This window comes from Salmo trutta, chromosome 37 (assembly GCF_901001165.1).
Source record: "Salmo trutta chromosome 37, fSalTru1.1, whole genome shotgun sequence".
In the NCBI taxonomy this organism is placed as follows: Eukaryota; Metazoa; Chordata; class Actinopteri; order Salmoniformes; family Salmonidae; genus Salmo; species Salmo trutta.
The window spans coordinates 25,889,564-25,915,147 of NC_042993.1; the positions used below are offsets into that span (position 1 = coordinate 25,889,564).

At 43.7% G+C, this 25,584-nt stretch overlaps 1 protein-coding gene across 2 annotated transcripts in view; it reads left to right on the forward strand.

Annotated features, from left to right (window-relative positions):
- Window positions 1–13,580: 13,580 nt before the first annotated feature.
- LOC115177102 (igLON family member 5) overlaps window positions 13,581–25,584 on the forward strand; it is a 142,213-nt gene continuing 130,209 nt past the window's right edge. The window contains exon 1 of one of the 2 annotated variants that reach the window (XM_029737607.1): window positions 13,581–14,199. In XM_029737607.1, coding sequence (XP_029593467.1) covers window positions 14,139–14,199 — 61 coding nt within the window. In that variant the 5' untranslated portion in view covers window positions 13,581–14,138. The remainder of the gene's footprint in view (window positions 14,200–25,584) is intronic. The other variant, XM_029737606.1, reaches the window with a different exon arrangement.

The window sequence follows — 25,584 nt, forward strand, 5'->3', positions numbered from 1 at the left end:
CCTGCTAAAATGAGGATGACAACTCCCATCACATTCTATGCAGTGCATCAAAGGCACCATCAGGCTAAGTTTAAATGAGGACATCTCTTCTGCATGAAGGACATCTTTCCCCTAGACACCCACCCAGACTTCCGCTCAGTCTTCCTTCCTCATTCACTCTAAGATTATCCCTTTGATTATGCACACGACCCACATAACCTCCGTGGCATTTACAAGCGCCGCAATTAGAAACAAATGCATTTGTGAACTGACAGAAATAGGAATTACAGCAACAAATGGGAACATCCGTCTCTCTGTATGGTTCTCTCTGCGTCTCTCTTCCTCCCACGTTTTCTCTCGCTTTCTACCCCAGGCACAAACCAAGGTCGCTATCCTCATTAACTTACTGGCTTACTCCAGCTCACCTACAGCAATCCCCACCTTCAGCTGCTGCACTCATTACAGCCGAATCATCGGAGAGGGAGAGGGAGAGAGAGAGAGAGAGACATAGACACACCTTGTATGAAATATGTTGATTTTGTACCTTTAAAACAACATATGATTTTCAATGTTTTATCCACTGTCAGAAAAAAGACAATAGTCTGGGCAGCACTTCCTAATTGATCTATCTACTGTTCCCCTTTGGTCTCCATACTAAGGTTTCAACCAAGCCCTTCCCTGCTTAGCTATTACATTTGTCTCTGACTATTGCCAATGTGCTATTGTGAGAATGCTTGTTGGGAGATCTCCACTTAAAAAACGCAATAAATTCACTATTGCTATCGAAGTCATTCCAAATGGTAGGTTTAACAGATCAAATGAAAAGTGACCATACTTTATCACTCATATTTCATCAATGATGGTATTTGGCCTATGTAGCATTTGCAAAGTCATCAATAGTGATTGTTTCAATTCAATCCAGAATGAAACAACAAATTGACAATACAATAGGCCTAGGGTTTCAAGCTCCAGTTGATATAAAAAATGGTGATATTGAATTGTGTTTGGTTGTCAACGCAAACAAATATCAACACTTGAAGGAGGTGTATCTCCAAAAACAAAGTTCAAGAATAGCACTAAATCAAATCAAACTTTATATATACTTTAAATAAAGTTTGATTTGATTTAGTCCTATTCTTTAACTTAGATTTTTGGTTAAGATGGAGACGTGAATCCAACATATCATTTCTTCATTTGTAGAAAAACTGTCATTGAAGCATTGACAACCAAACACATTTCAATATCATATTTGAAATACAATAAATAACCTATTAACTTGTCGACAAGTTAACAAATAATGTGTTGAATTCATGTCTCCAACTCAACCAAAAATAACAGCTAAAGAACGGGATTAAACCAGTGGCTGAGATGGAACTATCCAAGCAGTAGATACATTTATTTTCAATGTTGATATATGGTTGCGTTGTCAACCAAACACAATTCAATATTACTTTTGTAATACAGTAAATAGCCTAAGGTTAAGGCTATCTTACAAACGGATGTACCATTAAACCTTAAAATTAGCAAGACATCCATGGCCACATTTTGAGGTGACTGTAACTATAAATGTCTTCTTCTGTAATCCTAGAAAGCATAGTTCATCACAGGTCTATGGAGATCTTCACAATTGCTGTAATAATCTGTGAAGAATCTTGATGCACCAAGTACTTTACTGTAATCTCAACTGCAATCCAGGTCATTTGGTTGTGCTATTAGATAAAGCACGGTGATAACACATTAAGTTGTTCTATAAATACACATAATGGCTGACGTTGTATTCCCAGTTGAACTTTACTGTGCTTTTAAATGGTTGGGTGACAACTAAACAAAACATCTGAGAGGTTTTTCCATTTGGAATTATCTGGTGCTTTTAGATGACTGAAAGCGCAGTGATTTGATTGGACATTCGACTTAACTTTTGGCTGTCTTTTTGAGTGGGTCGTTTATCTCATTGATCAACGTCTCAACCAAATATTACCCAATTATCCACGTCGAAATGAAGTAGCGTGCCCAGTGGGAAGTAGAGGAAAGCGAGCATGAAAGAAGAGGAAAGAGCAGGAAGCAGAGGAGATATTAAGGAAAGAGAGGCGGGGAAAGAAGAGGTTATGAGAGAGAAAGAGAGCAGGCAGACAGAAGGAAGGAGAAAGAGAGGACAGAGCCAGAGAATCCATTAGGGAACAAGGGAGGAGCTGAGAGAGATGAGAGGTGTGTGAGCCCGGGTGCTCAGTCCTTATAACTATAGCACTTGGCATGGTGTGATTTGATAGATATCTGCTGCCCAACTCGTGTTATTCATCACTGCCATATTTCCACAGGCCTGGGGAGTGGCAATTCAGTGCAGAGGAGAAGTGTAAAGATTCCACTTTCAAGAACATTGACTAAACCCTAGCCTTAACTGATTTAACAGAGCTCTCGCTCTACAGATTTCTGATGGCTGAGTCAGAGTTCAATAAGCTCTACAAGCACACCATTGATTAATGAGCGAGCTCGTTTTAAAGTGCAATGTCTATGGAAACCAAATAGAGGATCCTACTTCAGGAGAAAGTTATTTTATTTGAAATGAGCTTAAAGAGCTATGAGTTTTTCCACAGGCAATGTCATTATCCGTATGCTTTCCAACCATTTATTCAGAGATGCCATTTATTCCTTTGGGAAAAATAGTTACTCTATTCTATTTTATTCTTAATATATGGAATGGACAGGGGTTCATAAATGGAACAATACCTTTTCTTATATTATACAAGGCCTTTTCTAGGTATTGTTCATGGTAGGGTTTTACAAGAGGAACATGTTTTCTGGGGCAAAGCCAAGGACAGGAGTAGATGGATAGAGTGAGGTTCAGTGAGGCTTTCGGGACAGAGGGGACGTAGAGGTTTAACTTCTATGGGCTAGGTGGGACGCTAGCGGGACACAGCCAGTGAAATATCAGGGCGGCAAATTCAAAAACAACAAAATGCCATAATTCAACTTTCTCAAACATACAACTATTTTACACCATTTTAAAGATACACTTCTCCTTGATGTAACCACATTGTCCGATTTCAAAAAGGCTTTACAGCGAAAGCAAATCATTAGATTATGTTAGGAGAGTACATAGACAAAAATAATCACACAGCCATTTTCCAAGCAAGGACTTGTGTCAATAAAACCCAAAACACAGCTAAATGAAGCACTAACCTTTGACGATCTTCATCAGATGACACTCCTAGGACATTATGTTACACAATACATGTATGTTTTGTTCGATAAAGTTCATATTTATATCCAAAAACAGCATTTTACATTGGCGCGTGATGTTCAGAAAATGTATTCCCACCAAAACGTCCGGTGAATGTGTACATCAATTTATAAAAATACTCATCATAAACGTTGACAAAATATATAACAATTATTTAAAGAATTATAAATGGACTACTCCTGGATGCAACCGCTGTGTCAGATTTTAAAATAGGTAACGGAGAAAGCACATTTTTCAATATTCTGAGTACATAGCTCAGCCATCACGGCAAGCTACTCAGACACCCGCCAAGTTCGAGCAAACCTAAACTCAGAATTAGTATTAGAAATATTCTCTTACCTTTGCTGATCTTCGTCAGAATGCACTCCCAGGACTGCTTCTTCCACAAGAAATGTTGTTTTTGCTGCAAATAATCCATATTTATGACCAAATACCTCCGTTTTGTTCATGCGTACAGATCACTTATCCAAAGGCATAACACGCGAGCGTGGAAGCAGAGACGAAAAGTCAAAATGTTCCATTACCGTACTTAGAAGCATGTCAAACGCTGTTTAAAATCAATCTTTATGGTATTTTTTATGTAAAATTGCGATAATATTCCAACCGGACAATAGCATATTCATTCAAGAAGAAAAAGAAGGAGGGGTGCGCTCGCGGGACCGTGCATATCCAATCCCTTTGTTGCCAGGCAGACCACTCAGAAACTGAGCTCCTATTCTCTGCCCAGTGACAGGAAAATGCTCAAACCACTTTTTGAAGGCTGTTGACAGCCAATGGAAGCCTTAGGAAGTGCAACGTCCCCCACAGACACTGTAGTTTCGATAGAGAATCAAAAGAAGAACTACAATTCTCAGACTTTCCACTTCCTGCTTGGATTTTTCTCAGGTTTTTGCCTGCCATATGAGTTCTGTTATACTCACAGACACCATTCAAACAGTTTTAGAAACTTCAGAGTGTTTTCTATCCAATTCTACTAATAATATGCATATTCTGGGCCAGAGTAGTAACCTGTTTAAATTGGGTACGTTTTTCATCCGGCCGTGAAAATACTGCCCCCTAGCCCAGACAGGTTGAAGGGCTACTCATGAGACTCACCCAACCCATCCATGAGACTCACCCAATGAAAATAAAGGGGTAAAAAGGGATCCAAAATAACAAAGCAGTCAAACAAGAAAGAAGTAGCAGCATGAGATAAAGAGATATCTGCTAATTTTGAGCTCTGTGGCTATGTTTTATGCACTTGTCCAGTATTGTGTAGGATGAAGTTGCCCCAAGACGTTGATCTTGGGTCAGTTTAGCACAGGATTGGTGGAGGGGATCTGATCCTAGATCTGCATCTAGGAGATACTTCAGTATAGTTTATGGTTATGTGTGGGTGGGGGACAATGAAATACATCATGGTCCGGGAGTTAAACATGCTCGATTTGGATGTTAAAAACTTGTGTGGGTGCAGATCTAAGAAACATTGGAGTAATGTATTTAAAAAAAAATGTTTTTCCGATTCCTACCATTATAGCGTTTGGTTTGGAAAATAGAAAATGAAATATGGCTGAAACAAGCTAGCAAACAAAGTTAATAGGGAACTTCCTCTTGCTTGTTAGACCTACTCATGTAACATGGGATTCAGCCGTCAGTGTGCTTCACAGCCTGCTGTCCACTGTCATGTGGAGCTGAACTTCTGAATTCCGACTGTCGCTGCACAATTCAAGGCTGCTGAATCTCTGCTTGCAATGTTAGTGGCCTGTGATTCTTGTAAGACAATGAGTGTAACCATAGTCTCACATGCAGGGTTTACTAAAGAGCAAGATAGAGAGAAAGACAAACAGCGAGAGCGACTGAGAGAGAGAGAGGGAGAGAGAGAGAGAGACTGATATGGCTCACAAGAGAGCGAGAAAGAGAAAGAGAGAGAGAGAGAGCGAGAAAGAGAGAGCGAAAGAGAGGCGGTAACTAGACATGATTAAACCCTATCATCTATTGCAGCTTGGTGCTTTGATCTGTCTTCAAGGCCGCACACTCTGGCTCTGCTCCACTCGCATTAAAAGGTGACTAGTCTCTCCCCACCATGTTTCATCGTAGATTTACCATACATAATTTACAGTAGCCCCAGGGGAATCATGGGATTAAACACACACACATTTCTGGGTAAAAATAATCAGACAGGAGTCTTCAGACATATCACGAAATGAAGTACAAATGCATATTAGGGTGGCCATTTTGGACACAAAAGGGAAAGAAAACTCCTAAGACTCCTCCTTTTCGTTTTCTTTGACATCCCATCTTTCTTTCCTGATCTCCTCCTCCTTCCTTATATCCTCTCTTTCTATTTCCTTGATTTCCTCCTTCCCTCGCTCCTCTACGCCTCCTTCAGTGGATCCTTTTTTCTCTGATTCGGATTCAGATTTTCAATTTCAAGGTGCTTTACAGGCATAACGTGTTGCCGGGACAATCAGCAGAGAAACAATTGTACGCTTAAAGTGGTTGTAACGACATGAAATTGGGCCGTTGTAACAGCAGGCGTGGTATCAAGGGTGAAAATGAACAAGATTAATACGGCGAGTAAATGTTTCCTCTACATGTTGAGTCTCTCCTCTGGCTGTGGGATGTATGGGGAACCTCGGTGACACACAACCCTATTAGTGCCACAACAGGTGGGAATCTGGAAGATTTCGTAAAAGTCAAAGTCCTTTCACTTTCAACCGCATCTCTCTCAATCTCTCTCTCTATCCCAGTTTTTCTTTCCCCCTCCTCTTCACACTCAACAAGTGAGATAATCTCTGACATGATTACCCTCTCTTTCTTTACTCTTTTTCCTCTCTGGCCCTCCTTTTTTGTTCACAGAGCAATGCCAATGATCTCTCTCTCTCTTTCTTTCCCCCTTCCTCCTCTCTCTTTTCTTCCCTCCCACTCTCTGTGTCTGTCTCATCCATCCTCTCTCTTTCTCCCTATCTGTCTCTCTGTTCCTCCCTCTCTACTCCCTGTCTCACTCTAGCCCTCTAGGGATATCTGGTTTCAGAGGGCAATCTCAATGGGACCCAAGGATTTCTCTCACTCTCTCCCTACCTCTTTCTCTCCCTCATCCCTCTTTCTATCCCTCTCTCCCTCCCTTTCACCGTAGGGCTCTGAGGGACAGTGCATTACAAGCATGTGTTGGTCCCCTATGCCATGACAATTAATGGGGGGGGCTTAAGGGGGGAGAGAGAGAAGGAGAGAGAGAGAGAGCCCGCATTTCAATACATTACCATACTAAACAGGCTGGCGGCGGGACGTCTTATACCCAGGCCCTGGCACAGACACACACACAGAGAGAGAGAGAGAGAGGGAGAGAGAGAGAGAGAGAGAGAGAGAGAGAGAGAGAGAGAGAGAGAGAGAGAGAGAGAGAGAGAGAGAGAGAGAGACTGTTAGCGCCATGCACAGTAGACACTTGAAGGAAGACTTCCCTGGTGAGTCTCATTCTAACCTCATCAGATGGGGTGTTTGGATAAGGGCTGAGTTCCAAATGGCACCCTATTGCCTATATAGTGCACTACTTTTGACCAGGACCCATAGGGCTCTCTATAGGCAATAGGGTGCCATTTGGGACTCAGATAAGCTGCAGCACTGAATTCTGATCAACCTGGGTTTGACTCAACGTGCCAAAATGCGTGGATAAATTACATTACTGCATATGCCTTTATAATCGGTTAATTGGCAGTGAAATTATTGTCACTTAGGCTTTCAATTGTTCAATGTCATTAACTTTTGCTCACACACGCATACACACGCACACACACACACACACACACACACACACACACACACACACACACACACACACACACACACACACACTACACATTTCCTTGCAAAATGCAGAATGCAGAAGCCAAGTGCTAACTGGGGAGTGGGATTCCCAACGTATAACAAACATTTGGTGATATATAATTAAACAATCTTCAGCTCCATTGCCATCCCAAAAAAACAGAATGACAACTCCAGGGAGCTTTGGAAGAATTAGGGTAATAGGCTTTGTCAAATTGAGTCAAAATGCTAATTTTTTGTCAACATCTTCTCAGGTGTGTCTTTTATAAAAACTAAAACAATGGAATACAAACAAACAGCATCTTTTGACAGGTTTATACAAAAATAAATGCAGAGCCTGTGTACAGCAGCCTGGTTGAATTACTGATTACTATCATCAATTCCATTAACGGGGTATTGACACTGCATATCTCTCTATCAAATCTGGTCCATATAAAGCCAATGTCTTTCTATGCTAATGAAGAACCTGCTTTGTATCCTGCGGCATTTCAATGCAAATGTCTAGAAGTGTAGCTATGTGGGCGAAGTTTTGAGAATATACCTGTCACGTTCGTTAGAATGATCGGACCAAGGCATGAGTAGCGTTCCACATAATTTATTACAAAGTGAAACGTAATGCAAATACAAAACAAATAAAGAATAGACAAACCGTGACTATAATACAACTATACATAAACGATATCCCATAACCCCCAAGTGAAAAACAAGCTACTTAAGTATGATCCCCAATTTGAGACAACGATTACCATCTGCCTCTAATTGGGAATCATACCAATCACCAAACATAGAAAAACTAAACTAGAACCCCACATAGAAAATAACAACTACAAAACCCCCTGTCATACCCAAAGGTGCGGACTCCGACCGCAAAACCTGAAAAAAAAGAAAATGGGAGGGTCGGGGGGGTGTCTAGTGTCGGTGGCGGCTCTGGTGCAGGACGAAGAACCCTCTCCTCCTGTGGATCTGGCAGTATTGGATGCGGCTCTGGTGCAGGACGAAGAACCTTCTCATCCCGCGGATCCTCCTGCATCGGAGGCGGTTCTGGTGCGGGACGAAGAACCCTCTCATCCTGCTTATCCGCCAGCATAGGAGGCGGCTCTGGTGTAGGACAACGAACCCTCTCATCCTGCGAATCCGCCATCATCAGTGGAAGCTCTGGACCGCCAACCGTCGCTGGAGGCTCTGGACCGCCGACCGTCGCTGGAGACTCTGGACCACAGACCGTCGCTGGAGACGCTGGACCGCAGACCGTCGCTGGAGACGCTGGACCGCAGACCGTCGCTGGAGACTCTGGACCGCAGACCGTCGCTGGAGACTCCGGACTGTGGGCCCTCTCAGGAGGCTCAGGACTGTGGGGCCTTCTCAGGAGGTTCCGGACTGTGGGCCTTCTCAGGAGGTTCCGGACTGTGGGCCTTCTCAGGAGGTTCCGGACTGTGGGCCTTCTCAGGAGGTTCCGGACTGTGGGCCTTCTCAGGAGGTTCCGGACTATGGGCCGTCTCAGGAAGTTCCGGACTGTGGGCCGTCTCAAGAGGATCCGGACTGTGGGCCGTCTCAGGAGGTTCCGGACTGTGGGCCATCTCAGGAGGTTCCGGACTGTGGGCCGTCTCAGGAGGCTCCGGGCTGTGGACCGTCGTTGGAGGTTCCGGACTGTGGACCGTCGTTGGAGGTTCCGGACAGTGGACCGTCGTTGGAGGTTCTGTACTGGGAACTATCGCCGGAAGCTCTGGACTGGGAACTGTCGCCGGAAGCTCTGGACTGGGAACTGTCGCCGGAAGCTCTGGACTGGGAACTGTCGCCGGAAGCTCTGGACTGGGAACTGTCGCCGGAAGCTCTGGACTGGGAACTGTCGCCGGAAGCTCTGGACTGGGAACTGTCGCAGGAAGCTCTGGACTGGGAACTGTCGCCGGAAGCTCTGGACTGGGGACTGTCGCTGGAAGCTCTGGACTGGAAACTGTCGCCGGACTGGGCAGGTGCACTGGAGGCCTAGTGCGTGGAGCCGGGACAGGTGGCACCAGACTGGTGACACGCACTTCAGTGAGAGTGCGAGGAGGAGGCACAGGACATACGAGACTGGGGAGGCGCACTGGAGGCCTGATACGTGAGACCGGTACAGGTGGCACCGGACTAGTGACACACACCTCAGTGAGAGTGCGAGGAGGAGGCACAGGACATACCTGACTGGGAACACGCACTTCAGGGAGAGTGCGAGGAGCGGGCACAGAACGTACTGGACTGGGGAGGCGCACTGGAGACCTGATGTGTGGAACCGGTACAGATGGCACCGGACTAGTGACACACACTTCAGGGCGAGTGAGGAGAGCAGGCACAGTACGTACTAGACTGGAGAGGCGCACTGGAGGCCTGATGCATGGGACCGGTACAGGTGGCACCGGAATAGTGACACGTACTTCAGGACGAGTGCGAGGAACAGGCACAGGACGCACCGGACTAGGGACACGAACTTCAGGGAGAGTACGAGGAGGTGACACAGGACGTACTGGGTTGTGAAGGCACACTGGAGACCTGGTGCATATAGCCGGCCTCAATTGTACCGGAACTTTAACACACTTCTCAGGACGAGTACGGGGAGCTGACACAGGACGTACTGGGCTGTGAAGGCACACTGGAGACCTGGTGTATATAGCCGGCCTCAATTGTATCGGAACTTTAACACACTTCTCAGGACGAGTACGGGGAGCTGACACAGGTGGCATTGGACGACTAACACGCTCCTCAGGGCGAATGCCGTGCATACTACGCCAAACCAACAGCTCTCTCTCTTCACTCTCCTCCAATTTATCCAACAATTCCTCAAACATCTCTAAATCTCCCCTCCGTTCACTCTCCTCCAATTTATCCAATATTTCCTCAACGGACTCTGACTCACCCCAATATTCCTCTTTGCTCTCCGACTCGTCCCTCGGCCTCGCCGACCACCCATGTGCCCCCCCAAAAAATTGTTTTTGAGGTTGCTTCTTGGGCTTGTGTCGTGGCCGCGAACCCTGTCGTTGTCGCTGTCCTTCCTTCACCGCTTGCGTCTCCCGCCATGGAAGGCGATCCTGTCCTGCCTGGATTTCCACCCAAGTCCAGGATGCCTTCCCATCCAATATCTCCTCCCAAGTCCAGTATGTCCCCCACTCCTGGTGACGCTGCTTGGTCCTGGTCGGATGGGATATTCTGTCACGTTCGTTAGAATGATCGGACCAAGGCGCAGCGTGAGTAGCGTTCCACATAATTTATTACAAAGTGAAATGTAATGCAAATACAAAACAAATAAAGAATAGACGAACCGTGACTACAATACAACTATACATAAACGATATCCCATAACCCCCAAGTGAAAAACAAGCTACTTAAGTATGATCCCCAATTAGAGACAACGATTACCATCTGCCTCTAATTGGGAATCATACCAATCACCAAACATAGAAAAACTAAACTAGAACCCCACATAGAAAATAACAACTACAAAACCCCCTGTCACGCCCTGACCTACTCTACCATAGAAAATAAAAGCTTTCTATGGTCAGGACGTGACAATACCATATTGTCGGTCTACATTGCGTTACATAAACAGATGAATATAGAATGTGAATGTAAGCCCACAGTGTGTTATATTCAAATTCTGGCAAATATGAATATGGTAATAACACCATGCAAAAGTGAGAACAAGTTGTGTACTAATGTACAGCCTAACTCCCTTAAAAGTATTGTGTAAGGTGTTTTGGAGCAGGCTATGGACTCATGGGTCATTATTAGAGTAGGTAACAGAGTTCCAGGGTAGGGTAGGTAACTTTCTAAATGTAATCCATTACAGTTACTAGATAGATACCTGTCCAAAATTGTAATCAGTAACATAACTTTTGCGTTAACCAAAATCAGTAGTAATCAGTTACTTTTACTTTCGCCTTAAGAGGCATTCGAAGACAAACATGAATATTATCAATTGAATGACATCTAATGCAGTATAAATCGATGTTAGAGTTTACATAGCTGGCTTTAAATGGATGTTGCATTTCACTTTATGGGTTATGTAGGCTTCTTCTAACTCATTGCTTTCTACTTCAATACAGATGGTAATACGATTAGGATATATCTTAGGTTAAAAACCCTAAATCTGTCAGATTTCCAGTCCTTCCAAATTATTTAATACCCCTTAATCTTCAAGAATAGGATTTAGAATTATGGAAATATAGATTAGCCAAATTGTTTTACCTGAGCATAACCCAGAAACGAAGAACTTATTAGCCTGCTCTGTTGTTTATGATATTGTTGTCATGGAGGACTGATTGGGCTCATTGATTCCAGTTGAAAAATAAATGCTGCTCTTATGGAATGGCATGCTTTGAGCACTACTGAAAAGTGCTATTTGAATGTGAAAAATGAACACCATATGCTGCATTTGCTATAGGCCTATTGTGTACGTGTTTTTATCAGCACGAATTAGATTGAGCAATAAAAGCCCCACTTGTGGTCTTCTTAAATTAAACTCGTTTTTGACTGTATTTTTAGCACAATACCAAGGAGTTCAGAACGGAGGAACTCTCTCAAACTTTTATTCCAACCCACAGGCCTGTTCAACGTCTAGTTTTCATTTACATTTAGTTGAGTTGTCAACTCTAACGCGATTTCAACGTTAAATCAACAAAACAGGTCACCCTGTCATTGGATTTAGGTGAAAAGTTGGGTGAAAGAAATATGAAATTCCCTTACGTTGATGACTTTTTGCAAATCCAATCAGCTTCCCACGTTGTTTCAACGTCCTCATATTGATTTCTGTTGCTGAAATTACGAAGAAACTACTTTGATTCAACCAGTTATTGCCCAGTGGGATAGGCTCAGTGGGATCCACTCTACGCAGCTGTTGCAAGATCACATTTTTCACTGTCTGTCCACTGGTCGCAAAAAAAAGATTGATGGGCAGCTTAAACGTATTCAAAACAAACATGATTGGGTTAAAATACACATATAGGCTAAATCTGTGAACAGCCATCCACAATAACCACAATCCGTAAGGCGCAAACTGCTAAATGAGAAAGCAGCAGTGTGATTCACATAATTGCGCTAAGTAGATATTAATAGTAAGTTATATCCGTATCGCCCGTAGGCTATACACCACTGCTGTCGTCCTTACCTCCAAGCGTTTATTCAAGTTGGAAGTATAATCTTTGAAGGCAGACAACAGTCGCACCATTGGAAGACAAACGCATTTGCTGTGTCATCATAGTGGTCTCTGACTTGTGGTCAGACTCCCTCAGGCGGAACAAACTTAAACTTGCGCCTTTTTTCAATGCTGATTTGAATGTACTTGAGAAAACAGGAAAGTGTCATAATTTTTTTTTCTCTCCCGCAGACATATTTTCTGAATTTTAAAGTAATCATCTAGTTTTTCAAATGTATCTGTAATCTGATGACAATATGTTTGCTGGTAACATAATGGCTTACAGTTAAACATGTTTTGTAATCAGTTACATGTAACCGATTACACTCCCCAACGCTGCAGAGTTCCTTGGTTAGGCTTACTCTCAATGTAAGAGTGAAACGCCGCTGTTCACTGCCCAGGTGCTTAACTTTCCAAATCCGATTCCGTCGCTGTCCACTTCAATGGTGCTGAATTTCCAAATTCCGATTCGCTCACTGTCCACCTCAATGGCGCTGAATTTCCATATTCCAATTATGTCGCTGTCCACTTCAATGGTGCTGAATCTGAATCTCCGTTATTACAGCTTGTTGGGTGACTGACTCATTTCATTTGACTTTCAATGGGATATATGATGTGTATGGAATATCAGGTGTTGCATGCTTCAACACTGCAGAGCAGGTAGTCTATCATCACGTTGCTGTACTCATATGCTACTATCATGTTAATCCCAGTCATCTCACACACATATGGTGTGTAGCCATGTGCATAAACCCTACTTAATGCAGTTGTTTTTTTTTCTAGACGAGTAGGCCTAGTGATATTTCAAAACGCTCACGTGGACTCAATTGCATGGTCTTCCAAAAAGTGCAGTTACAGTGATCAAAATTGTTTGCTTTTCCATAATACGAGTTCACTGGTCTATTCAGTTTTAACTGTAGGATGTCTCCTATTCTAAGGTATTGGAACTCCATCCAATCTCTGGTCATGTGGGCAACCCCTGGGCATAAGCCCAACAAAACAACCCGAATAGAACCTTCACCCTTATTCACCCTTTATCCAATAGCCTATAATTCAGATACTCACCACGCACTTATTCCTTGTAGCTCCACCTATCCCTCTCTCACTCTACCTCGGTCCCTGTACTACGGTTATTATGTCTGTCCCCCTGTGGACCACTGTTTCTCCGAGTACTGCAGCAACACTAAGTCTGCTATAAATCACATTGCATTATCACCGCGCCGTTTTCGCCTCGCGCTTTTACCCGCCTACCATGCACCTCGGATTGGCCAGCCCGCCTCCTTTCCCACCCTCTCCGAAAGTGGCTGCAGTGCAATTGTAGCTCCCGCCCCATCCTTGGTGGCGATGATTGGAAGAAAGGAGTCCTCCTTGAACTGTCAATCATGCCTTTTCTTGTGCGCTTCGCATTTGTTGTTTCTCGGAGCGATGCATTGAGTGCGGGGCGACAAGACGCGTTGCATACCGACAGAGATCGAGGAGAGTAGGCTAATTACGGGACGAATTGTCTACTACAGAACGCACATATTGTATCCATTAGTTTGCTATGTTCTGTCGAATATTTTGCAGAAAACAGTTTAGTATTTATCTTCGTGTTCAGGTGCGCATTTGAGCACATTTTCTCTCCAAACCATTGAAAACAACATTAATTCAGTGTCTGGAATATTTGCGATTATTTTGCACCAGGATTGTGTGTCATTTGGTATTCCCTCTACGTCTACGAAAACATCAACAACCCCTTCTTTGGTTAAGGGGTGGGGGGGTCAACAACGAGAAAAGTCAAGGGAATAGACTCATGTTTTCGTTCAGTCACATGTAAAAGCAGTCGGTTATTGCTGTTGGACATACATAAAAACACACCAGGTAGATCTTTTCACATTTTTCCTGCAAAGGCTCCATAGAAGGGGACTACAACGGTGTTCTACTACGAAAACAACATCGAAAAATCTATCGAAACATCAAAACATGAGCTGCCCAGTCTTACGAAACGTGTTCGCTGGTTTGCTCCTCGCACTGCTGTCGAACGGTAAGTTCTAGTAGGCTACTTTGATTTGATGTTGCCGCTGGATTGGATCCATACGAGCATCTTCCCCTTCATTCCCACTGGTACGGTGCTGTAGGTGAATACTAATGCCGAGGCTTCGTGATGGGGGTCTACCTGCTTATGAATCATGCGTGTGTGTGTGCTACAGTGCACACTCGGTTTTCATTTGCTCACAGTTTGGAGAGAGAGAGAGAGAGAGAAATAGGGAGCGCGCGCGAGAGAGACAGAGGTGTGTGTGGATGAAACAGTGAGTGTGCGTTAGCATGTGTTAGGTATAGGCTACAGCCTTTGCGCAGCGCACGGCTCAATCTTCAGCTTGCTTGTAGCCTACGAGTGGTGCATGTTAACATATTTCACTTCAGAACTCGAGACACCCCATCCCCATTCTCTCTGGTCTATCAGAAGGCGGGCACATTCCAATACGTGACATGATTGATCTGGTGGTAATGACGTTCGTAGTATGGCGCTAAACTGCTACCTAATTTCCAATGCAGTACAAGCAGTTGAGAAGAGTGTAGCAAAAAAAAAAAACATTTTCTGCAAGGTTGAGAGATAATAATAGACAGAGAGATAGAGCCTGGGGCATTCCAACACGTATAGGGCACTCTGTACAGTGTAGCCTACTAACCTTCACTACTTTCCCGCGGTGGGTAGTTATTTATCCACCACATTGTCTGTTGGTTTAGCGTTTTCTCACCGGGCAAAGATACTTGCGGCGATCGCTTGTACATCCGGATGATTTATAGGGATTTAAGTATGCTTCATTATTAATTCCACAAAGGATGGAGGCGCGTCATAAATTGGACAATGGTTTATTCTGGATGTTGTGCAATGTGCACCGCAGAGGAAGGGAAACTTGGGCATCACAAAAGTGCCATGTCACGTGGAGCGCCTGAAGATAAATAGCATTGCAATATAAGTTATAGCCCTAATGCTTTTTCATTTCCTACCGTGACCGATATTATAACCATCTTGCAGATTGGTTTTTATCTCAATCCATGCACTGTTGATGTTTTTGTAGATTCTCTTATGCCCCCCGGCTCTCCTTCCAACATCTGGTGCGCCCCTTGCGCACGTGCATGACGCAAACCACATATTAAACCACACATTAAACCACACATCACACATGCGTGCCTCGATAACTCTCCCTCATTACCTTTGGGAAATCATGAATGAAATAAATAACCTGGCCTTAATAACAATAATTGATGTGCCAGTGTAATAAGATGCTAGGTTAACTGCTCACAGATGCAGGCAGGGCCCGGTAGATTCCTACTCCCATGTTCCTTCCGGGCAGGAGTAGTGGACCCAGCTGGTTATGGTGGGGTTCGAGTAGGGCCTAGGCTACAACCAGGAATGGGGCAGATGGACAGCCCTGCAGGACACAAACACCTAACAGAACAGCATGAAACCATTGGATTATAGCGCCTTATTGGGTTCACAGTACCAATTCACAGCCTGCTTTTAAGATTCTAAGGGCAGATGACCTTTTTTTGAATTGATTGAACTAAAATTGTAGAACATTTTACAAACCTACCACATCCACATGTTCGAGCACTAAACTGTACGGTTGATGGATGTAGCCTAGAGAGGCCATATTCTTGTTTTAGTGTGTAGCACATCAAAAGCTACGGTTCGCAGTTGACTGAGAATACTGTATATAAGCGTCGTCTCTGTTCTGTGTGGTACATTGACACTATCGTATGAAGTTGACGGAGAGTATATCGTTGCCGTCTTTAGAAAATGCGTGTAGCCAGTTTGCCGGCTGCTGCTACCGCCACACACCCACTCATGTGGAGGCATGCATGAATGATGAGGGAGGAAGGATGGAACACAGCCATTAACAGCCTGGTCAGCTCCCTGTTAAATCATGCAAGGTGCCCCCGAAGACGTGAGCATGTGTAGCGCTCATTGGAGTGTGTCAGGTGGAGTTCCCACTCCCAAATTGACCCTTAGTCCCTATAGTGGTTACACCCTATGTGCTTGTGTAGATCTGCGAGGGTTGAATAGGTCTAAGCAAAGTGTGGAAATGTACTCCTATAGCTTGTCAGGGAGCTAGGAAGGGTCAATATTGCTTAGACCTATACAGTCCTCTCGGATCTACACAAATGCACAGGGTATAAGGGCTCGGGGGCGATTTTGGATCGGGCATATCGTTCTCATCTCCGTTGCTATTTGAGTCATTTATAAATCAAGTTTGCACTGCTTGATTGAAGCTGCATCCGTTTAGTCATTGATCAGCACTCCTGTTAGGCTGCTATAATCATTAGCTACTATGAAGTGTCAATCATCAAGTTGGTTTCTGCTGACCTGTGCAGTGACGTTCAACGTTGCAGCTGTTGCATCTCTAAGCACAACGCCTAGTGAGCATTCTGAGGAGCACCTATGTGCTATGGACCTTTTGGCATAATGGCTTTGGCTGTATTGTACTGAGAGATGCTAAGTCATTAGTTTCCATCCTGAGACAGAGTGATAACCAAGGTCCTATTCATTATGGCACACAGTAGCAAAACGTTATGCAGAGGAACATGAAAACAAATGCTTCTCATTGGACAAGTCCAGGTCGTCTCTCCCTGTTTCAGTCAATTTTCTAATGGTTGGTGCCTAATTAATAGGACCCGGTTCTCCTAAACCTTTCTCGTCTACGTCTGAGATGGCACGCTGGGAGACTTTGCTTCCCACTTATTTTCTCAATGAAAGCTAACTAAGCCTGAGAATATAACTACACGCCCCCACACCAAATGAAACCATTTAGACTCCACAAAGAGGATCACTGTTGTGACAGACACCTGCGGTAAGTACCTTATTATGAAGTTCATGTTAGCATGTACTTTACTGGTAATGATAAATATGCCGCGGTGCTGCTGAAGATGATATTTCATGGTCTAGGAATAGGAGATGCTTATTTACGACCTCATGATGTAAGTACGCCAGTAACACAAGCTAGCATCTGCACAAAGACATAGCACCTGCTTCGATACGGATTCACATCCTAACACATGCTCTTACCCAATAACACATTCTATCCAATTACATATCTGTATGCTGAGAGAAAGGACCTTAAGTCAAGGTCACATATCAGCATAACCTGGCATTTGACCTTTGGTCTTTACCTTGGGAGCAGACCAAGCGCAATCAAAAGTCCTCTAATCCATTTGGTGCACTACATAAACCTCTCTCTACTTTTCCACATTACAGTTCTGGATCCCTCTCAGACACGTCATCCTTAACCTTTGAAAATACTCTCCTGTACATCCCTGAAGCCATTTTCAAAAGACCCAACAGATGCTTCTAGCTACAAACTAATCCAAACCAGCATCCACAGGACAAAAGGTGGCCATAATGAATCAAAGGGTACAGGTGCGGGAAGTGTTACGGGGCGTATCGGGCACAGGTAAAACAGGCGAGTCGCTGCGTCGCCCGCGATCCCTCTCATTACAGCGACATATGGGGGGGGACAAGTGGGGTCAAGGCGCGTGGCACATCGTGGCACATGTTGATGGCATGGCCCCCCTGTTTGTGCTCGGTCAAATCACCGGCTTTGGCTGGGAGATGAAGAGCTGCAGACGCGTCTGTGTGCCAGCACCAACAGATGCCTCGAGCTCCTAATCTGGAGGGGCCTCTCTTCCCCTCTTTCCTGACTTCCTCCTCCCTCCTCCTCCCTCCTCCTCCCCCCCGTTTGAAAGCCACCATTTCTGTGCCGTCGTTGTTCTCCAAGCCTGGCTTGCATATGCTCCTCTTTTTTGGAGCCTGTATTTTCTTTGCCTTTTTCTCGGTTCTTCTTCATCTGTTGCCAAACACCATTGGATGTGAAACTGAGAAGCCCGTGGTTTGAGTCTCATGGAGTTGCTCTTTTGGAGAGGAAAATAGAGACGCTGGATGCTGAGGGAAGTACATATAGCAGTGGAAAACTGATGGAAAACAAGTGGGCTGTGTGATATTTCACATTTTCAATTAGATTTTTATAAGGCCCTTTTTACAGTTGTGTGGGGGGAATGTGAGACTGTATACTGGGGTTTGTGCTATGGATGACGTGCTTCCACCGTATCGCTCATGCTGGATGGAGAATTGATAGATAGCCTTGTGTGGTTTGAACTAAATCAGGAAGTGTTGCTATGGAGAGGGGCACCATGGAGAGAATGGCCCCAAGCGTTTTGTTGTAATCTTCCACTTTTCCACCCCTGCCTATTACTGACCTTATCTTGGCTTAAACATGACTGGCCTTAGGGGCTATTCCATCCAAATCTACGTCCAAATATGTTTCTGTGGGTTTCTTGGATTGTTTTCAACAGGGTGAGGGTGGTGAGATGCTGGCCTCTGGAATGGTGCTGTAATGTTAATGGCTTTCAGGCTGGAACATTGACATGGGGTCATGGGGTCAAACTCTAGATGGGCACTCTGAGTGTGGAGAGGAGGGGGCAATGGTTGATGGCCAGTGCTCTGTCACCTCAATGCCCTTGAGATTTCCTGCGTCGAGTTTTGATAAACACTTCACTGGCCTCCCATATTGGTTCAAGTGAGGCAATTATACATAAGTGTCAGTTCCATAAATAATGATTACAGCCAGGCTTGTTTGTAATTATAATCACAGTTATTATATATGGAGTTCAATGTATTGGACATGAACCAGGATCACTTTCAATGTGGGACAGTTTCTTTTACTGTGTTAAATTACAGTAATACACTGTAATACTTCTCTTCTCTCTCACCCCGCCTCCTTGTCCTATTCCCAGCTCAACCCCGGCGGCCAGCGGTGCCCTGTGCATGAATATGTGCATGAGCAATGGGCCCTCAACCTAATAGTAATGAAAAAAGCCTATGTTTTATTTAACGCAGGAAGAGAAACATAATTCAAGTGGCAGCAGAATGTATATAGAGGTAGTGTCACGCCCTGACCACAGAGAGCCTTTTATTCTCTATGTTGGTTAGGTCAGAGTGTGACTAGGGTGGGTAATCTAGGGTGTTTATTTCTATGTTGGCCTGGTATGGTTCCCAATCAGAGGCAGCCGTTTATCGTTGTCTCTGATTGGGGATCATATTTAGGCAGCCATTTCCCCACTGTGTTTTGTGGGATCTTGTTTTGTTTTTGTGTAGTTGCCTGTGATCACTTCACTTGCTTCACGTTTCATTTGTTCGTTTATTGTTTTGTATTTGCTGAAGTTTCACTTTATAATAAAGATGTGGAACTCTACGTACGCTGCGCCTTGGTCCAGTTCTTACGACGATCGTGACAGGTAGAGAGAAGTGGGATATATACTGTATACCATATACCCCCCCACACACACACGCACACAGTCATTGAATCATATACAGACACACACTCAAACGCAGCCTTTATAGGGCCACCCACAAGATGAATTTAAACAATTCCCCCAGTGAAGGTGCGAACAGTAAATCAATGAAGCCCATCGGAGCCAGGAGCACCCAGCCTTGAGTGGTAGAGAGGAACATCTATATATTCATACATCTTTGTGCACATAAATAACTTTCATTGATCTCTTATCAATACAGGCATATAGGGAAAATCGAATATGTCTCTGGCACAGGCTAAATCCTCATTCCTCGCTTTCTGGCTGAGGCTTTAGCCGGGGCATGTAGATTGAGCTATCTGGAGAGAAGGAGAGAGAGAGACAGAGAGAGAGAGACAGGGAGAGATTTTTCCCCCCTCTGTCTCTTGTCTTTTTGTGTGAGGGCGTTAGCATCGTTGGAAACACAATTCAGATTAGAGCAGCCGTTGCATCTTTCTCCTGTGGGAGCTGTGAGGGACCCGGGTCCTGCTTCTCTCCCTGTCCTCATTACCAGAGACAAGAAGCTTCGCTGGCAAATCAATGGAAGAGGCTTAGGAAACTAATGCAGCCTGGTCCATGCCTGATGGGACTGTGGGTGTGGGTGTGTGTGTGTTTGTGTGTGTGTGTGTGTGTGTGCGTGCATGCAAGCGTGGGTGCATCTTTTTGTCTGTGTGTATGTCTTTGTGTGTGTGTGTGTGTGTGTGTGTGTGTCTGTGTTTGCAAACGTGTGATTGTCTTGTGTTTGGCTATGTGAAGGAGTGTGTTAATTTGTACAACAACACAGGGGAGACAAACATTAGTTTCCACCCTGCTGCTCTATTATGGTCTGTTAGAGTACTCTCCATGCACCCGGTTAACCACAGTAATGCTTACCACTGGGATATGATACCTCAGAAGCCCTAGAATTACTTTGAGATAACATTAGATTTATCATCTGAATCCATTTTAGTGCAATACTAATAGGGTAACATGGGGTACGATGCTCCCCCCCTTGCAGATTTTTTTGTCATTTAATAAAATATATATTTTTAAATAAAGGGTTATTTAACCAGCTACCGGGTTAAGATGCCCCCATGGGTTCTCACAGAAGTGTCCCTGTTTTGTACCTACAGTAAATACTCTTTATTCTTTTTTACCTTCTCCTGACACTCCATTATGTACAGTTAAACTAAACTCATATTCATTTGAATAAGGCAAGATTGTAAATCCCAGCAGTCTCTAAAATGAAATTCAAGAGCAAATGGTTTTCAATAGTTTGTAATATTTATACATTTTTGGGAATATACCAGATTAAATATTGATTAAACACACATGCGCACACACACACACACACACACACACACACACACACACACACACACACACACACACACACACACACACACACACACACACACACACACACACACACACACACACACACACACACACACACAGCTCGAACCAGACTGGTTGCTTGTGGATGGATATGGATAGATAATTCTGGGTGCCGCTTCATAAAACCGTAAAACCAGTCTATGCCTGCCAACCGCCTTTCTTTATTAAATGTGTTTTGGATTCCCATCCTCTCGGGTCAAAGGCAAGTTTTTGGACATCCCATGATGTAAGTCCGAAAAGGGCTCAGTAAAGACTGGTAACCCACTCAAATGGCTGTGGCCTGGGGTTTTGACCTGCTTGTCTCAGTGGCACTTCAGGGTTTTGGGTGGCATGATAAAAGCACAGGACTCTGCCCTGCCCATTTTCAATAGAATTCAGGGCACAATGAAGCACCTCTGTCAGATAAATTCTTGTAAACTCTCATCTGAAAAGAAAAAAATGAAAAGGAACAGTGGAGAACTGACCCCTAATTTAACCCTAACCCCTATTCTGACCCTAACTTAACCCTAAACCCTATTCTGACCCTAACTTAACCCTAAACCCTATTCTAACCCTAACCACTATTTTGACCCTAACTCCTATCCTAATCCTAACACTGGCCCCTATTCTAACTCTGACCCCTAATCCTAATCCTCCAATGGCACCTCATCCCATTGGTAGGGTTGGGGCATCTCGCCCCCAACATACTAACCTAACATATTACTACCTTACTCAAAAAAAAAGGTTTCTCTCTAAACAAGTGGATGATTTATCTTAAAGTTTCCCTTCATATACATATATATACACTACCAGTCAAAAGTTTGGACACAGCTAATCATTCAGGTGTTTTTCTTTATTTTTACTATTTTCTACATTGATCTGGGGTGTAATCATTAGTCCGAAATACTTGCACACATTTCGTTCTGCTTGCTTCTGTTTAAGAAACGCTTTTAAACATAATCGGCGGAATTAATACACCCCGGAATTAATACACCCCTTCTCGCTCTCCTCCTCTCACATTTTTACTTCGCTTGTGGACTTCAGTGCACAATACAACAGCTGTCTGTGACCATGCGCTAAAACCTCTTCAAGCCAAACCTTCATATCATAACCGCTAACCGTTACACAGTCTACGTCGTTGTGACCAGATTAACGATATAGCTAACAAACTAGAACTAACGCATTAGCAAACCCACAATCAATGTATACAATCACATCAACATTTACATTTTAGACATTTATTAGATGCTCTTAGGGATAAGTGCATTGCTCAAGGGCACATCTACAGTTTTTTTTTACCTAATTACAAAGTACAGTGTACAGCAAGCAGGTACTAGATTCATTCCCAGATCCTTTGATTGGATGGACAACTTGTCAGTTCATACTGCAAGAGCTTTGATCAGTTGGAGGACATCCTCCGGAAGTCTTCATAATTACTGTGTAAGTCTATGGAAGTGGTGAGAACCATGAGCCTCCTAGGTTTGTATTGAAATCAATGTACCAAGGGCGAAATTGGGGTGTAGATATTGGGGGGGGGGGGACACACAGAAGATGGGCATGTGGGGGGTCCTCCCCCAGATATTTTTTTACATTGTAAAAACATATTTCCTGCAATTCTACACAGTTTCACATTACTTATCATGCCTCTCTTGCGGAGTATTTTGAGGGGTATTTTGAAAAACACAATATAAGTGAAAGGATAAGTGGAAGGTCCTCCAACCCCCCCCCAAAAAAATGTTTTTTACTATTTGTTTTTTGGAGGGGAAAACATAATACTTTTTTTTAAAACAGCTAACTTCCTGTATTTCAACAAAAGTTTTAATGAGTCAGAGAGAAAATTTGGCAGTTTTAAAGCAAATTTCCTGCTACTCTACATGTTCCCATGAGGCTGAGAATTATTTTTGCACTTTTAAACTGTTCAGTGGAAATCTCACTTTTAAAAGTTCATATTATGTTAACTCATACTCAAATAATACTTTATTTTGTGGCCAAAGCATACATTGGAGAGAAAAAAAACACTTCAAAAACCCAACCTCATGTCACGTCCTGACCAGTATAAGGGGTTATTGGTTATTGTAGTTTGGTCAGGACGTGGCAGGGGGTATTTGTTTTATGTGGTTCGGGGTTTAATGGGATATGTATTTACGTAAGAGGGGTGTTTGATTTATGTGTTCCGGGGTTATTGGGTAATGTTCTTGTTTTGTATTTCTATGTTTTTCTATGTTGTGTATATCTTTGTTGGCCTGGTATGGCTCTCAATCAGGAACAGCTGTACATCGTTGTTGCTGATTGAGAGTCATACTTAAGTAGCCCTGTTTTCACCTGTCCCTTTGTGGGAAGTTGTTGTTGTTTTGCTGTGTGTTTAGCCTGCAATCCTGTTCGTTCGATCGTTTTCTTGTTTTGTTTGATACGTGTTCTAATAAAGTTAAGATGAGCACTCAACCCGCTGCGCCTTGGTCCATGACGTACGACGACCGTTACACCTCAAGCTTGTATCTCAAACAGACTTAATATTAATACTTCCTCATAGAGGATGAGCTGGCCAATCAGCGGTGTACTCGCATTAATATTTTTAATGACTGTATATGCCCAGACCATTCTGTTGTTGGGGTACGCCCACACCATTCCAACACAGAAAAGCTGCTTTTTAACATACTTAATTACAATGTTTTGGGATGGAAACTATTTTACTCATATTGTAATTAATTATAGGTCAGATTTAATAGAAATCTGGAAACACTGGACAGTTACTTTAAAGGTAGACTTTGGGCAAAATGCAAAAATAACATATTTAAACTGTATAAATGATCAATGCACCATTATACCTGGTAATGTAATGCTTAAAAAATGGATGAATAAGATATTTGGCTACAGAAATGCAATTTCTTTCCGCTCTCTACAGCAGACCGTCCAAAAACAAATCCTGTGAAATTACATCAACACATATTGGAGGAGTTACTGGTTAGCTACAAGTGGCTAGCTTAACTAATGAAGAAGCTACGTCAGTCACGGCATGACAAGAATGACACATCGATGAATCACCAAAGGCACACTCCATTGCTGTTTGAAAATTGAGAAAGAGGAGGAGTTGGACCGTTTTCGTATCCAAAGTCAACCGTAATTACCTGCAATTTTACACATGTTGCCCCTGAACTCGAGCCACTGCCCCCCCCCAAAAAAGACAAATATTAGTATTTGTTGTTTTAAAGAAATTATTGAGGGTGACGAATCTACCTGTTCTGAATATTGGGGGGACACATGTCCTTATATCCCCTGTGGCAGTTCTGTCTATGCAATTTATCCAGAGGAGGGGAACTAGTGTAGCTGTCCTCCGGCTACACCATAGTGCTACCCTAGAGGGTGTTGTTGAGGCTACTGTAGACTTTCATTGCAAACCAGTGTGTCTTAATCAGTTCTTTGATCAGCTGTGATATATTTAGTACAGTTTTACAAAACAATATAACTTTTTTTAATGTTTCACCATTTTTATTTTTATGAAATTAACATAGTAAGATGGCCCTCTCCTTTCCTCCTCTGAGGAGCCCCCACTGTTCCACTCTAACAACGTGCTTTCAGAAATACTATCTGTTAAGCACTCAGCTTGTCAGAAGCTGTTCTCGTGCTGCAGCGTAGTCTTATTCCTCGCACATCCTTACACCTCTTGTGTTGTTGACAGTGCAACTACAGGCTGCAACTAATGCTAAAATATCCTGCTGTAACAAATACTGTCTGTCAAGTACTCAACTTGTCAGAAGTTGTTTTTAGCCCACACACATCCCCGGCAACTCTAGTGTTGTTTACAACTATGGGCCGGGATGCAATGAATGCTAAATCACGGTGTCATGTTGTGGTTTTAGTCCCTCCACTGCCTCTCCTGGTCTATCAGGGCTGGAGGTTTTTGGGTCGGAGGAGGGAAGGTAGGTGGGAGAGAGGAATGGATGGAGAAAAGGAGGGAGGGGAATAAATAAAGCAGAGAAAAACAGATCAATAAAAATTTCAGCAGCTGGCTCGAACACTCCTCCTCAAGCCAAAAGATGGAGAATGAGAGGGATGGAGAGAGGGAGAGACAGAAGGATAGAGGTAATGGGAAACATGTGTGGGAGAGAGGGAACCAGACAGGGAGTGGGAGAGAGAGTGCCAGACGTACATAGAGAGAGAGAGAGCAAGAGACAGGGAGAGAGAAGGTGTGAATAGCGACACGGGGAGTCTGCCGTTGAGACTGAGAGAAACATGTTGCTGAGATATCATCAACTGATACGTTCCATTCATTGCCCTCCTGCTACTCATTTCATAGTGATTAAAGACACAGGCCGAGCATTATACACTATATATACAAAAGTATGTGGACACGCCTTCAAATGAGTGAGTTCGGCTATTTGAGCCACACACATTGCTGACATGCGTAAAATCGAGCACACAGCCATATAATCTCCATAGACTAACATTGGCTGTAGAATGGCCTTACTGAAGAGCTCAGGGACTTTCAACGTGGCACCGTCATAGGGTTAAGGTTTCCAACAAGTCAGTTCGTCAAATGTCTTGCCTGCTAGAACTGCTCTGGTCAACTGTAAGTGCTGTTATTGTGAAGTGGAAACGTCTAGGAGCAACAAAGGCTCAGCCGTGAAGTGGTAGGGCACACAAGCTCAGAGAATTGGACCGCCGAGTGATGAAGCATGTAGGGTGTAAAAATTGTCTGTCCTCGGTTGCAACACTCACTACTGAG